The sequence below is a fragment of the Sapajus apella genome, unplaced genomic scaffold (assembly GCF_009761245.1).
Source record: "Sapajus apella isolate SASKATOON/1434 unplaced genomic scaffold, GSC_monkey_1.0 scaffold3, whole genome shotgun sequence".
NCBI lineage: Eukaryota > Metazoa > Chordata > Mammalia > Primates > Cebidae > Sapajus > Sapajus apella.
This window is the reverse complement of record NW_022436943.1, coordinates 30912400-30927673: the sequence shown is the minus strand read 5'-3', so window position 1 is coordinate 30927673 and position 15274 is coordinate 30912400. Positions and strand designations below refer to the sequence as shown.

The 15274-nt window shown below is 31.1% G+C and overlaps 1 protein-coding gene across 12 annotated transcripts in view; it reads right to left on the bottom strand.

Annotated features, from left to right (window-relative positions):
* OXR1 (oxidation resistance 1) overlaps positions 1 to 15274 on the bottom strand; it is a 479029-nt gene that overhangs the window by 48790 nt on the left and 414965 nt on the right. For all 12 annotated transcript variants that reach the window (XM_032246219.1, XM_032246253.1, XM_032246229.1 and 9 more), the window contains one exon: positions 7107 to 7256. In XM_032246219.1, coding sequence (XP_032102110.1) covers positions 7107 to 7256 — 150 coding nt within the window. The remainder of the gene's footprint in view (positions 1 to 7106; positions 7257 to 15274) is intronic.

Below are 15274 nucleotides of genomic sequence, written 5' to 3'. Positions count from 1 at the left end.
ATCCCAGCTACTTGGGAGGCTTAGGCATGTGAATTGCTTGAACTCAGGAGGCAGATGTTGCAGTGAGCCGAGATCAGACCAATGTACTCCAGCCTGGGTAAGAGAGTAAGAATTTATCTAAAAAAAAAATTAAATAAATAAATAAATAAATAAATGGTGATACAAATCGGCAAAGTTCAACCTTCTTATTTTATAAATGAGCCAACTAGGGTCCACAGGCAGCTGATCATAATAATACCAATATTTATTGAATATTTATATGTATCATGCTTTTTATGCATATTGCTTATTTGATCTTCACAATCATAGCTCTGAGATGCGTAAAACCATTTTCGTTTTACAGATAGAGAAGCTAATTTTGAGAAACATCTGTAAACTTGCCCTAAAAAGCCAGGATTTGAAGTCCAGGTAGTTCATGCTTTATGCTATATATTATCCCTCTGTATCCATGTCACAAACTATAATCACCCCAAGGGCACAACATTCCTTAATTTCATTTTCAAATTTCCAGTCCACTATATATCCTGTAAATGTAAAAATGAAGAACCAGAAAGAATTTTAAAAATAAACTAAATAGCTTCTCATCCAAAGGGAAAGAAAAACTCCAATCCTGATTGATTTGGCATCACACCCTCCTCCCAAGTCCATATTAAGCTCTGTGAATTTATCTGGTTTAAGAATATAAAAATTAAGTTATGGCCTATATTGCCTTTAAAATGATCAAATAAAAAGTAAATGTACTAAAAATGGTCATCCAATCACAAGTGAAAAAAAGCTACTGCAGATGTTCAATATCATATACAGTAAATGCATGCAATATTGAAGAGAAGAGTATATATGTGTGTGCAGTTTCTTGAGGGAGAACGAATCAATACAAAACTCTAAATAGCACCTTTTTTAGTTGAGGACATGGACCACATAAATAAGGAGTAACTTTATATAAATCACAGCCTGTTTTTCTTTCAATTAATATTTTAATGAGATCCATACACATCAATTTGTATTCCTGGGTCACGTACCAACTCAAGTCAATGAGAGATGGTAAAGTATATAGTAGAGAACATTTACATTGTCAGGGACAATCCAAGATGTAGATAAACAGAAATAGAGTACACGTGATGTAAAAAACAAACAAACAAAAATTTAAGGTTTCTAATCTTTCATAACTTCCTCTCTCTCATCTTTTGTAAACTTATTTAAAAAACAACAACAACAAACAATCAGCTAGAAATAAAAAAAAAAATCAAACTCTAAATTCTCTGAAAGACTTCAGGTTACTAATTTCATAAATTTCACATTTGCATTAGTTTTAACTGATTATCTGGTTCACTAGCATAGTATTACATTTTGTCTTTTAGAAAGATTTTCACAAAGTCAGTGATAACTAGCTATGTATGACAGAAAAGACCCAGTACAATGATAATGCTTATAATTCTCAATATACATAACATTACAATCTTGGTACTATACAAGTCATTTGAAAAGCATCTCAAAATCATGCTTCTACTTTTTGGATTAGAAAGGGTTTGAAGCCCTATCCACTAGACTGATGAATCTGCTAATGTTACTTTCCAGGAATGTCCCTTATGTGCTATTATTGAAAAGACACACTGACATATTCTTCAAGTTTCTTTCCCTCTGCTACAAAATCAAGGCTCCCATACAGCTGGGGCTTTCTGAGGTAATCTGTCAGATGGCATTTTCCATAAACCAAAAGTTGGCCAAGAGAAACATTTCTTCAACAAAAAATTCATGAAAATATTTTGAAAAAGTAAATTCTCAAATTCATTTGACCAAGCTGAAAATTGTAACTCATGCTAAAGCACACCCTTCTCATTATTTTTAAAATGTTTCATAATTCCTACATATTATCAGCATTATATTAAGACTATTATGAGCAAGATGTTTTCAATTAAAGTATCTACTTAATCCACATGACCTTCAGAAACTTTAAGCATAGATTATCCTTTTGTATTAACAACTTCCATTTCCTTATGTGCAATTACCTGACTAATCTTCTAAGGAGAAATTATTTCTATTAGAAAATAAAGTTAAAAAAAGAAAATAAAGTCTATCTGCAAAAGAAAAATTACTTCAATTACAATATTTCTGTAAATACTAACAGATAAAATTACTATAATCTGGGAATCCCCCCTAGCAAAGACAAAAGCATGTACTGATATTTTTTCAGTCTTAAATTCACAATAACTTAACCATTATAGTTATTGTTGAAAAGTTTTCATAATTGTTACATAAATAGCCTTTACTACAATCACTTGTACAAAGATGAAAAAAGAAAAGACTTCCATGAAAAAAGCACCACTTCCTGCTTATTTCCTTCTGTGCAGCAAAATACATAGAGCCAGCCTACAACAAGGGATTATGTTCCAAAAACATTAGGCTGCAGATCATTCCTAATCCTGTCAATAACCTTATTTCTGCTTTAATCCTTAAATAAAATTTTTATCCAGATATCAAATGAACTTCTGCTTCTAGCCAAGAACTAATGCTGCCTAAAACTACAATAAACACACACACACACACACACACACACACACGTGAGTGAAATAACTGTTTTCAGATACTGGAATGCTAGGCAGTGATATCTGTATAAAGGGAAAAACAAATATGATCAGCCTTTTGATTACCCAAGCATACTGAGTGGATAAAGTTTTCAGTCCACAGGCAGAGGAAAAAAAGGCAAAACAAATGAACAACCCAGAAATGAGCACTGCCCAGTGAGAAAGCTTTAGAGGTCTAAAAAGCATTCCCTTCAAGCTTTGAACTGAGCACTGATTACCACCTACATGTATAGCAGCTATCCAAGGATAAGAGAGTACTTGAAAGGAGCAGAAGTAACAGTACTCAGTGTCCATAGAGCAAGAATAGTTCATGTTCTCACTAAACATTAGAGCAAAAAAAATCTTGTATTTACAAAGCCTCAGAATACTTACAAGTGTATTGTCTTAGTAAGGGGAAAAATTAGCTACAGACTAAAGGCCACTCTGGTCCTGTCTAACAAAACTTACAAAGAAGCCATTACCAAGTGATCATCAAAGGAAAAAAGGCCATGATAGGGATCAAGAAATAACTGTATCCCAGAAAAAAAGTGCAAGAATATATGTAGGAATACAAAAATATTCAGTATCCAGTTACACAAAATTCATGATGTCTGGTAGCCAATCAAAAATTAACAGGCATGTAAAGAAAAAGAAAAAAATGAACTGCATTAAAGAGAAAAATCAATGAACACAAACAGACCCAGAAGCAACTGCGATGAAAGAATTGGTACAAAAAAATTAAAATGATTATTAAAACCACAGTCAACAATATAGAAGAAAGATTGTACACAGTAAGTATGGATATGGAAAATATAAGAGACCCAGTATGAACTTACAGGGAGAAAAACTGTAATGTGTGAGATGATATATGCTGGATAGGATTAACAGCAGATTAGCCGTAGCAGAAAAAAAATAGTGAATTTAAAGAGAAGCAATTAAAATTATCAAAAATGAAAAAAGAGGGAAAAAAAATGGAGTATGAGGGAGTTGTGAGACACAACGTCAAGCAGCCTAAAATATGCAGAATTGGAATTCCCAAAGAAGAGGAAAGAGAGGATGGAAGACAAAACATATTTGAAGAAATCTGGCCAAATATTTTCCAAATTTGATATGAACTATAAACCTAATGAACCAAGCTAAATGAACCCCAAGGAAAACAAATAGAAAAAATATACCAAGGCACATCCTAATAAAATTGCTCAAAATCAGTGATAAATATAACATCATAAGTGCAACCAAAGAAAGACACATATTTTAACAGTACAGCAAACATAAAAATAATGTAAAATCTCACTTCAAAAAAATGCAAGCCAGAAAACAGTGGAGTAACATCTTTGAAGTTCTGAAAAGAAAGAAAACCCAGCAACTGAAAATTCTACCTAGTGAAAATATCTTTCAAAAATGAAGAGGATATATGGGTAGAAAATTAGCATATAAGAAGATGCTCAATATAATATGTCACTAGGGAATTTCTAACAGAGTGAGTTACGACTACTACAGATCTATTAGAATGGCTGAAATCTAAAACACTGAAAACATCAAATGTTAGTGGTAGCTGTAGAATAGGGATTCCCATTGCTTATTGGATACAAAATAACAGGCTCTTTAGAAGAGAGTTTATCAGTTTCTTAAAAGATAACAACGGTCTTCACATACCATCCAGCAATCATGATCCTTGATATTTACCCGAATGAGGTGAAACCTTACCACACAAAACCTGCACATGAATGTTTAGAGTAGCTTTATTTATAAGTGCCAAAACTTAAGAGTGATCAAGAGGTCCTTTAGTAGGGGAATGGATAAACTACAGTATGTCCACTCAATTGAATATTATTCAGTAATTTAGTAAAAAGAAATAAGGTGTCAAGCTGCAAAAGATATGGAGGAAACTTAAACACATATTTCTAAGTCAAAGAGGCCAATATGAATTCACACAATCATACTCTATGATTCCAACTATATAACACTCTATAAAAGGCTATAGAGACAATAAGAAGACCATTAGTTACCAGGAGTTCAGGGAAAGAAAAGGAAGGAGGAATGAAAAGATGATGCATAGAGAATTTTTAGACCAATGGAACTAATCTGATAATACTGTAATAATCAGTAAATGTCATTATACATTTGTTAAAGCCCATAGAATATACAACATGAGAGAATCTTAAATATAAACCATAGGCTTTCCTTACTGGTTCATCAATTCAAACAAATATAGCACACAAAAGAAAGATGTTAATAAGGGAAACTGGGGAAAGGCAGAGAGTGTAAATATGAATTCTATTTTCTGCTCAATTTTTCTGTCCACTTAAAACTGTTCTAAAAATGAAAGTATATTAATTTAAAAATATTCAATGGACCAAAAAGGGATAAAATGGCATAAAATTAAAAAGTTAGGGATCCTTTTTTATAAATAATTTTGCAAATATACATAAACATGATAGTAACATTTAATAAAATAAGAAAAAATAAAGGCTTTTTCAAAGCAAATAAACACTGAAAGAATTTATCACTAGCTGACCTACACTGTAAGAAATTTAGAAGTCCTTAAATAAAAGGAAAAATGATACAAATGGAAATCTGGATCCATAAAAAAGGAATGACAAGTGTAGGGAATAAGTAAGTAGATAAATACAATAGACTTTACCTTTATTTTAAAAATGATTTTAAATTAAGTTTTTAAAGCAAAAATAACAATGTATTGTGGTGTTTATAACATGTAGAAACAGAAAGTGTTACCATAAGAACACAAGGGCTGGAAGGGGGAAATAAAAGTATACTGTTATAAGGTGTGTGAACTATATGGAAAGTGGCATATATAAAATCATGCTACTTAAACTGAGAATGTGACATATTAAAGATACATATTATAAACTCTAAACAGACATTAATATAAGAATGTTACAGCCAATAAGCCAACAAAGGAGAAAAAACTATTTTTAAAATCTCAATGTGAAAGAAAGCAGAAAGAACAAACAAAAAACTAATAGCAAGATGGTGGATTCAAACCTAACCATATCAGTAATCATACTAAATTAATGGCAGAGATTATCTAAAGAAGCAAGATCTAACTATACGCTAATGACAAGAAACTCACTTTCTAAAGACACAGGCTATGAATAGAAGAATGGAAAAAGATAAACCATGTTAACACTTATCGAAAGAAAGCTAAATTAACTATTTATTAGTATCCATCGAAGTAGATTTCATAGCAAAGAATATTACCAAGAATAAAGAACATCTTTCATAATAACAATTAATCAAGGCAACATAAGAATCTTAAACATTTTTAAACCTAATAACGTTTTCAAAATACATTAAAAAACTGATAGAACTTAAAGGCAAAAATAGACAAATCAACAATAATAATGAGATAGTTCAAAATTCTTCTGTCAATAACTGATAGAACAGACAGAAAATCAGAAATACAGGACAACACTATCACTCAACTTGATTTGACATTTTGTGGAATATTCCACCCAACAACAGCACCCAACGATATCACATTCTTTTAAAATGCACACATTACATTTATTAAACATATCATAGTCTAGACCATAAAACAAGTCTAAATAAATTAGGCTTTCAAATAGTAGTATGTCCTCTGATCATACAGAATCAAATTAGAAATTGGTAAAAGAAAGCTATCTAGAAAAATGAAACATTCTCAAACAGGTCAAAAAAGAAACCAAGAGAAAATATTTTGAAGTGAATGAAAATGAAAATACAACATATCAAGATATTGGGATGCATCTGAAACAATATTTAAGGGGAAATGCATACCAATAAATGCTTATATGTATTTCTAATACTCATAAATTTATGAATTAGGCCTATAGAGAAATAGTTCTCATTTTTGACTTCTAAAGGCAGTTATCATGTTATACACATTTTTTTGAGCAAAGCCTGGAGTTTATTTTCCAACTCTGTTTCTTTACTGTATTTATATTCCCTTTTCAGATTAAAAGTTTTTGCTTAGAAAAGCAGCAAAGTGCAGTAGATAAAGTAGATTCTGACAAGGTTTGAATTCTGGCCATTATAGAGAGATCTTGGACCTATTAACCTTTCCTGTTTTGTTTTTCCCTGTGGAAAGGAAATACTACTGCTTATTTCATAGGATTGTTTTGAGTTGATAAAATAATGAAGACACCCTCAAATAGTTTCCAGCATATAGTAGGTACTCAATAAATACTAGTTATCTTCTTATTTGTGTGTCATACTAAGTATGCAGAAGTTCACACTCCACACAGTACCCAGTAGAGGTCATTTTATTCATGCTTTTGAAATGCCCTACCAACAGCAAATTAGCTGTGCCCTACTCTAGTCAATTTACTTATATCCCATTACCTTTTACAATTACAATAGATCACCAGACTCTAAGTTATAAACAACATCCATACTAACCCAAAATAATAATATCCCCAATACCTTTTTTTAGTATTCAAGCATTTGCTAACATTGATCACTTAAAATATAACTGCAAAACTATCATATGTCAGTAATAACTGAAGCATGATTGAAGGTTTTCTCTAAAGTGTCATTCTTTACCTTGCCACTGGTAATATATTTGCAATTAATTTTAAGAAATTTCTCAGTAAATGCTTCCTCCTCCTCAGAAGTTGAAGATACAACTCGTGCAGGTCGAATATCAGTGAAAGTAGATGAGGGAGTTGTTTCTTTTGGATGGACATCAGGATTCTTTTTTTAAAAAGAAAGAAAAGTAGAAAACAAAATAAAAATGATCACATTATTAAAAAGTCAAATGAATAGCTTTCCCCAATAAGTGTTGTTCCATCTCACCACATTCTGGAAATCAGCCCAAAATATTATTACGTAAAAATTATAGAAAAAAAGTGGCACTATTTTCATATTTAATAAAGATCACAAACACAGGTTAAACTTACATTTACAGTGTTTTTTGATAGAGAGATAGATACATATATCTACCTGTATATTTTAAAAAGTAATCATCTGGAGAACACTGAATACTACATGTCTTGTACCCTCACCCAACAAATACACACATGTGCACACACAATCAGATGCTCTGAATTAAACCATTGTTTTTGATAAGACCATGTAATATAACATCCATCAGGTAGTGGGAACAGAAAAAAATGTTGAAAGCTTGCCTTTAGTACCTAAGTATACAGAACACATTCACTGGAAGAACCTTTTAAATCTCAAGCTATAGTTGATAAATCCCATTCCACTAGATCACAAGCTTCTTAACTGTTTTTGGTGCCACTGACCATTTTTGTAGTGAAGTCTATGAACTAGCTTTTCAGAATGTTTTGGAATGATCAAAACAAAATACAGAATTATAAGAAAAAACAATTAAATTGAAACAACAAAGTATCAAAATATTTTTTAAAAAACAAACTAGAGCTATAGTTTTATATATATAATTATATATATTTATGCTTCCTTATTAATACATTAAATAATACAAGATTTAGTGGTGACTCTGGACTCTGATCATTTTAAGTTTGAATGTAAATTGTAATGTAATGGCCATGTGCAACATTTTGTATTCTCCATAACAATTCTAAGGTGATCTGAAAATATCTGTAAGTCCTACTGAGGACAAAGTCACAGGTATGCCAGGTATACCTGAAAAGAGTTATCAAACCTGAACAAAACATTTTCTCTCCTAATAAATGGATATAATTCCTTCAACCCATATAAGGGCAGAATTTTTACACCTCCTTTCATACATCCACATAAAACGTGGGCTAAATCCCTAGCACTGGGGCAGATACTTAACAAGTATTAGTTGAAGGACAGACAAATGAAAAATACTGCAAAACAATAGTATTTGATATAATTCCATTGTTTTAAAAAACCTAAAATGGAATGGGATTTTAAGTTTCATGACACTGTTCAATCATTAATATCTATTAACAAAATTTTCTTCAGTCTTTTTGTTTTCAAATACAAATTAACTTTGTATTCATCTTGTTGTCTTTGGTAGTTATAGCTAACGAGAGTTTTACATCATATATAAATTCAGTTAGTACAAATAAGCATGTGATATTAATAAAAATCTCAATGATATTTATGAATACTTGTTATTTCTAAGTGTGTTATATGGACACTCATTTAATTTTTAAATCACTCATATGAAGTATTTAATCACTCATATGAAGTATTTTTTAATGAAAATTATGCTTAGCCAAGTTTGATAACTTGCCAAATAAGAAAATAAGATGCAAATCTATGTTATCGACATATGAACTAGTGAGCTTAACTTAAGCTATCAACAAGTTTTGTGATTGCTCAATTACCCCAAAATTGAGTTAACAATATTATTATATAGCAGGTAACCACATTACACACACAAATATATATATTTATATATATACTATATCTCTTGTACCCTCACCCAACACATGCACACATATGCACACTCAGACGCTCTTAAATTTTTTTAAAAAATGAAAAGCAGAAAACAAAAAAATGAACACATTATTAAAAAGTCAAATGAATATATATATTCATATAAAAACATTTTAATAGGGAGATAGATACACATATCTCTCTATAAATTTAAATATGAACATAGTGGATGTGATGTGATTTATGTGTTATTTACACATTTGCTTGGTATTTATATTCATAGTTTTATTATAATATATAAGCTTACATTTAATATTATACGGTAAGGTATGTATAGCACAAGTTGTATATTATTATATTAAAATTTAAGCCTAAAAGCATTCAAGTTAAAATTGTTTTATATACACACACACACACACACACACACACACACACACACACACCACACACACACAGTCAAATGCTTTCCTTAAATGAAGATATGCCTTGTTGAACAATATATCCTCTGAGGTTACCTAAAAGTCTCAACTCAGTATATATAGCAATACCAATTTGTCAATATAATCCTTTTAAAAAGAATACGAGATTAGCAATTGCTCAAAGCAAAGCATAAAAAGATGATTACTTTTAAAATGATCTGAATTGTTCTGAGGAATTACCAGATCTCACTGTAACTTACATAAATGTACATTATTCAAAGTATTAGTATCCCTATGTAGATGGTTTTGAGTGCTATTCATAAACTGTGATTCTTAACGCAGTGGTGTTACAGCTTATCTGAGGGCTTTCTGATGCTTCTCTGTATAATTTTGTTTTAACCACCAGAGAAGGTCCTTAAAAATACAAAAATATAAACATCTTTATCTGTCTGTCTAGCCTCATTATTGCTCAACCAAGTGTTCAAATGTGAAAAAGCAAAGCACTGCTAGGGTAAATGATTTACAAAAAGTTTAATCATCACTTGGAGTTATCTTTTTTTGCCTATATTATATGATTTATATTATTATAAATCATTATCATAAATGAATTAACAAATCTAAACTGTCCAGTTCCCCTCTTGCCTTGGCTTTATGTATGGTATTTTTGCTCTTTTGTGGTTGAAAATTTGTAGAAGGCAGGTGGATGTCAAAGGAAGACTGAGGAGGAAAAATCACACAGGCACAGAAATACCAACATTTGTATTTACTTCATGCAACATATATATAATATATCCTTTAAAGAAAACTTCTACTTTTAAACTTCTACTTTTATATATTTTTTTCTCCAATCCAATATATATGATGATGGCCATTTACTGTCTATAAATTATGTTTAATCATCTCTCAGAATTCATTTAAATTCTACTTCTTGGGAACAAGAACTTAAGATTGTTTAAAATCAAATATGGAATAAAATAATAAAATTAAAATATCAGTGTAAAAATACAATGCATTTGTAAAGAACACCATTACTGTTACATTGGGGGTTTTGAATTTGGCTCTGAGGTTTTTAGCAACCAGGTTAAAAGCAAAGCAGGATTAAATTTTAATTCTATTTATGGAAATAGTGCACCCAACTGTAATCTAAGGAAAAAAAAAAACCCTCTCACCCAGTAATTCACCCATTTCTTATGATGTCAAAAATACAGGCGTTCTTCTATACAAAGTATTTGTTTCCTAAAACCTTCACAAACACTAAGTCCTATTATAAAGTTCATTTTTTTCAGATACTAACCATAAAATGTTGTTCTGAGAATATAAGACCAAGGCATAATTATAGCATAACCTGTTAAAAAGTACATATTAAAAAACAATTCCTAAGTTATTTAAAATTAGTTTAAAATCATCGAAGCAAAATTATATGTAATAATATGAACATGGTATATATGATTTGTATTATTTACATATTTACATAGTATTTATATTTATAATTTTATTATAATATATAAGCTTACGTTTAATATTATATGATAAGGTATATATAGCACAGTTGTATGTATTTATATTAAAATTTAAGTCTCAAAGCATTAAAGTTAAAATTGTAATTTAGGAAAAATTAAAATTTATATATTCTATAAAACAGATAAAACATGTTTTATATATATTTTATGTGATAGATATTAGTTCTTTTAAGTTTAAATATATATATACTCAATATATGCACAGAGAGACAGAGAGAAAAGAGAGGTATGTTTTTGAATTGTTTAAGGATGTCATATGTGAGAACAATTCCTGAAGCACAGGAAATATTTAACCTTTTTAAACTACTTTGATATTCCTAACTAAAATTGTTTTAATTTCTTGCATGTCTGCTACTACTTGTAATTAATGTCTATTTTCAGGTACACAGGCATACAACTTCAAGGTGCCAACTAATTATGTGACTATCATGATTAAAAGAGAAGCTTTTTAAAACAAGTTTTCACAACATTTTACAAATATTCACAAGATCCCCAAAACTCTATGAGAAATTAACTTCACCCTCTGACATATTTATAAGTGAAGAAAATGCAATAAACATCTCTAAACAAATCTTACTTGACTAGAGTTAGAAAGTCTTCTAAATTTCCCCTTTTCTTCAAAGATAAAAAATATAAAATTCTTTAATATAAAGAAAATTCTATAATATAAATTCTGAACTTCTAATTTTATGAGGCAATGTTAGGGGTTGACTGTCTCCCCCAAAATGATATGCTAAAGTCCTAATCTCCAGTATCTCAGAATGTGACCTTATTTGAAAACAGGATTTTTCAGATGTAATTATTAATTTAAGCTAAGGTCATACATGAGTAGGGTGGGCCCTTAATCTGATATGAGTGGTTTCCTTACATAAAGAAGAGACCACCATGTAAAGCACACATACAGGAAAAAGATGGCCATGTCACAAGCAAGGCAGAAAGTGATGATATATTTACATGATAAGGAATACCAATGATATCTGGCAAACACCAGCTAGAAGAGACAAGAAACGATTCTCCCCTACAGGTTTCAAATGGAGCATGGTCGTACCAACAGTCTGATTTCAGGCTTCCAGCCTCCAGAGCTGTATGATAATAAATTTCTGTTGTTGTAACCCAACCAGTTTGTCACCCTTTGTTATACTAAGAGAATACTAAGAAACTAACATAGGCAATTAATAATTTTTAAGTTAACGGTAGAACAAGATATTAATCTTAAATATTTTGAGTAGAGGAGAAAAAGGAAATGCATGGCTTTTTTTCACCTTTTCATCCTTTTAAACATTTCTAATTTATCTCCTATATTTTTATTTTTGCTTTGGCCAAGCAAAAATTTCATGCATTACTTCCACACAGTTTACTATAAACTTTCTAGTTCCTACAAACTGTGACACATATATTTTAATTGTCTCAGTTACAGAGTACCTGCACTTGCTGGTAGTCATCATTTCATTACTTAGGCAATACAAAAAGTAGTTAAGAACACAATACGGAATCTGAACCTTGACTGCCAGGTTTTGAATCTCAGTTCTACCACTTATTAACCATGTGGCCCCGTGTAAATTACTCATTCTTCTTTCTATGCCTTACTTTCCTCATTTCTAAAATACAGACTGTGATTATTGTACCTACCTCATGGAGTTATTTAAAAATTAAAGTTACAAAGTAAAGTGTTATTTTAAAGATTAATTAAAATTATAAAATGAAGAGAGTAAATACATAGTAAGCACTCTTTAAGTAAAAAAAAAAAAAAAAAAGCTACTGTAGCAGTATAATCACAGCCTATCCTTAAAAAAGATATAATATGCCTACATTCTATTACTATTTTATATTTTTTCCTCTTTCCTCCTTTAGGACTTCCTGGGCCTTCCCCAGAATCTCTTAATAGTATTTTTTTTCAAAATTATATTGTCTTATAACCATGTGTATTCAATTGTTATTAATAAATATTCTACTTTTATCATACTTTAGACTGATTATTCTATTGTGAAGTGTTTTATCTTACAGAGAATATATCTACATATCCCACCCTTCAATAGAGTATATTAATATAAATATAAGTGCTTTAAAACAATTTGTTTTCTATATTATTTATTTTAAAATTCTTTCTCTGAACTTCATCCTAAATATATCACATTAGCAATTTTAACCTAAAATGGCATTAGCATAATGGGTCAACTTAAGGGACAAAGGAGAAAAACCAAAGGAATACAAAACAAAAGCAGGATTCTATATTTATTTTAAAAATGAGAGATTTAAAGAATCTTAGGAATATGATAGTGCAAAGTGGTAGCTATTACTATACACACTTTTTTAATGATTAAATATTGCTTAACTCTTTGGGCCCAATTATTTATTGAGCAAAAGCAGCGTTTTTGAGTTATCATTTTCCGGCTACAAAGTAGTAATAAAAAATATGGGCTCTGAAACAAGCCTGCCTGCGTTAGAATCCTAGCTCAGCTATTAGCTGAGTGACCTTAAACACAAAATAGCTAACTTCTCTTCCTCAGTTTCCTCCCCTATAAAATGGATATAGTTATTGGTCAGGTACTAGAAAAAACAGATGGCACATCAAAATGAGCTTTTTTTTTTTGAAACAGAGCCTTGCTCTGCAGCCCAGGTTGAAGGGCAGTGGCACAGCTCACTGCAAACCCCGCCTCCTGGGTTCAAGTGATTCTCCCACCTTAGTCTCCTGAGTAGCTGGAATTACAGGCGCCCACCACCACCACACCTGACTAATTTTCATATTTTTAGTTGAGGCAGAGTTTCACCATGTTGGCCAGGATAGTCTTGAACTCTGACTTCAAGTGGTCTGCCTGTCTCAACCTCCCAAAGTGCTGGGATTACCGGTGTAAGACACCATGCCTGGTGGAAACTGAGTTAAGAGGATTTAATTATGAAACTATTTACAAAGGTACATATGATGTACAAAAGCCTAGGGTGAATAATAACAGAAGACTCATTGTCACCTCTATACCTAAAGAGTTAAGAGGAGAAACAGATGTCTAAATTTAGAGAAGGCTCAATGGAAAGGGCTGACAAAAGATGCGACAAGATGCTGAAGAATGTGTTCACTCTGGGGTAACCTTGTAGGGGAATAAATAATCCCCCATCTTATTCTCTCTTCCCTTTCCTCTTATCTTCTGCAACTAGCCGAGATCGCGCCATTGCACTCCAGCCTGGGTAACAAGGGTGAAACTCCATCTCAAAAAAAAAAAAAAGAAAGACCAACTTCAACAGAAGCAAAAGGGCAAGAGAGAGTCCTCTGATGCAGTCTACCATCCAAAGGACAATACAGAATATAGAGTAAGTCTGGAGAGGCAAACACAGACAGCCAAGCCAAGTGCCTACCTCATAAATTTGAGGTCAGGAATAAATGATAATACTTTTAAAGTGTTCGAATTATACCAGTTGCAATAGTAAATTTTAGCTATTTTTATGATTTTTACCATTACTTTGGTACTAGCTTTTATGTTTCTTCTTCCATATATGAAGAAAAACATGAAAAAGAAACAAAAAATTGTTTTACCATGGAAATTCCCAAAAGACAGTATTTTTAAGTGAAAACAAATTATCCAAAAAAACCACTGAAAGTCTTTATGCTGACAAAGCCAGGAATATATGCTTAGCCTCACGTAAACCACTACTGAGCTGGACATTCAAAAATTCATTAGTGGTTGTTGGAAATATAAACTGATAATTTCTCATAAAAACATATAATAACAATACTAATAGGTATCATTTTAATTAATGTAATGAAAATATAAATTATATCTAATAAAACATAATATCCTTACTTCTAAGGAATTTATATAGCATGGGAGACATAAAACCCAATAATTATAATATAAAGGTATAGGCACTTGAGATATGCAGAGAGTCATAGAAATATTCTTGGATCCTGGTAATGAATATAATTCTCAGGAAAAAAAATAGAACTAAAATTTACAAAATCACTTTTGTAAGAATTATTTCTAACTATTGCCCATAATCTCTTTGATGGCGGGTAAAGACTATCATTCTGTGTAAAGGGAAGTTCACAAACTCTTTTTTTTTTTTTTGAATTATTTTATATTTCATTAGTTTCTAGGGAGCAAGTAGTGTTTGGTTACAGGACTAAGTTCTTTATTGATGATTTCTGAGATTTTGGTGCACTCATCATCTGAACAATGTACACTGTACCCAATATTTAATCTTTCTCTCTCACCTTGCCCCCACCCTTTCCCCAAGTCCCCAAAGTTCACTGTATCATTCTTATGCCTTTGCGTCTTTATAGCTTAGCTCCCACTTTGAGTAAGTACATCCGACGTTTAGTTTTCCATTCCTGAGTTACTTCACTTACAATAGTAGTCTCCAATTCCATCCAGGTTGCTGCGAATGCCATTATTTCATTCCTTTTTATGGCTGAAATTTTTATTTCTATTATTTCATGGTATTTATA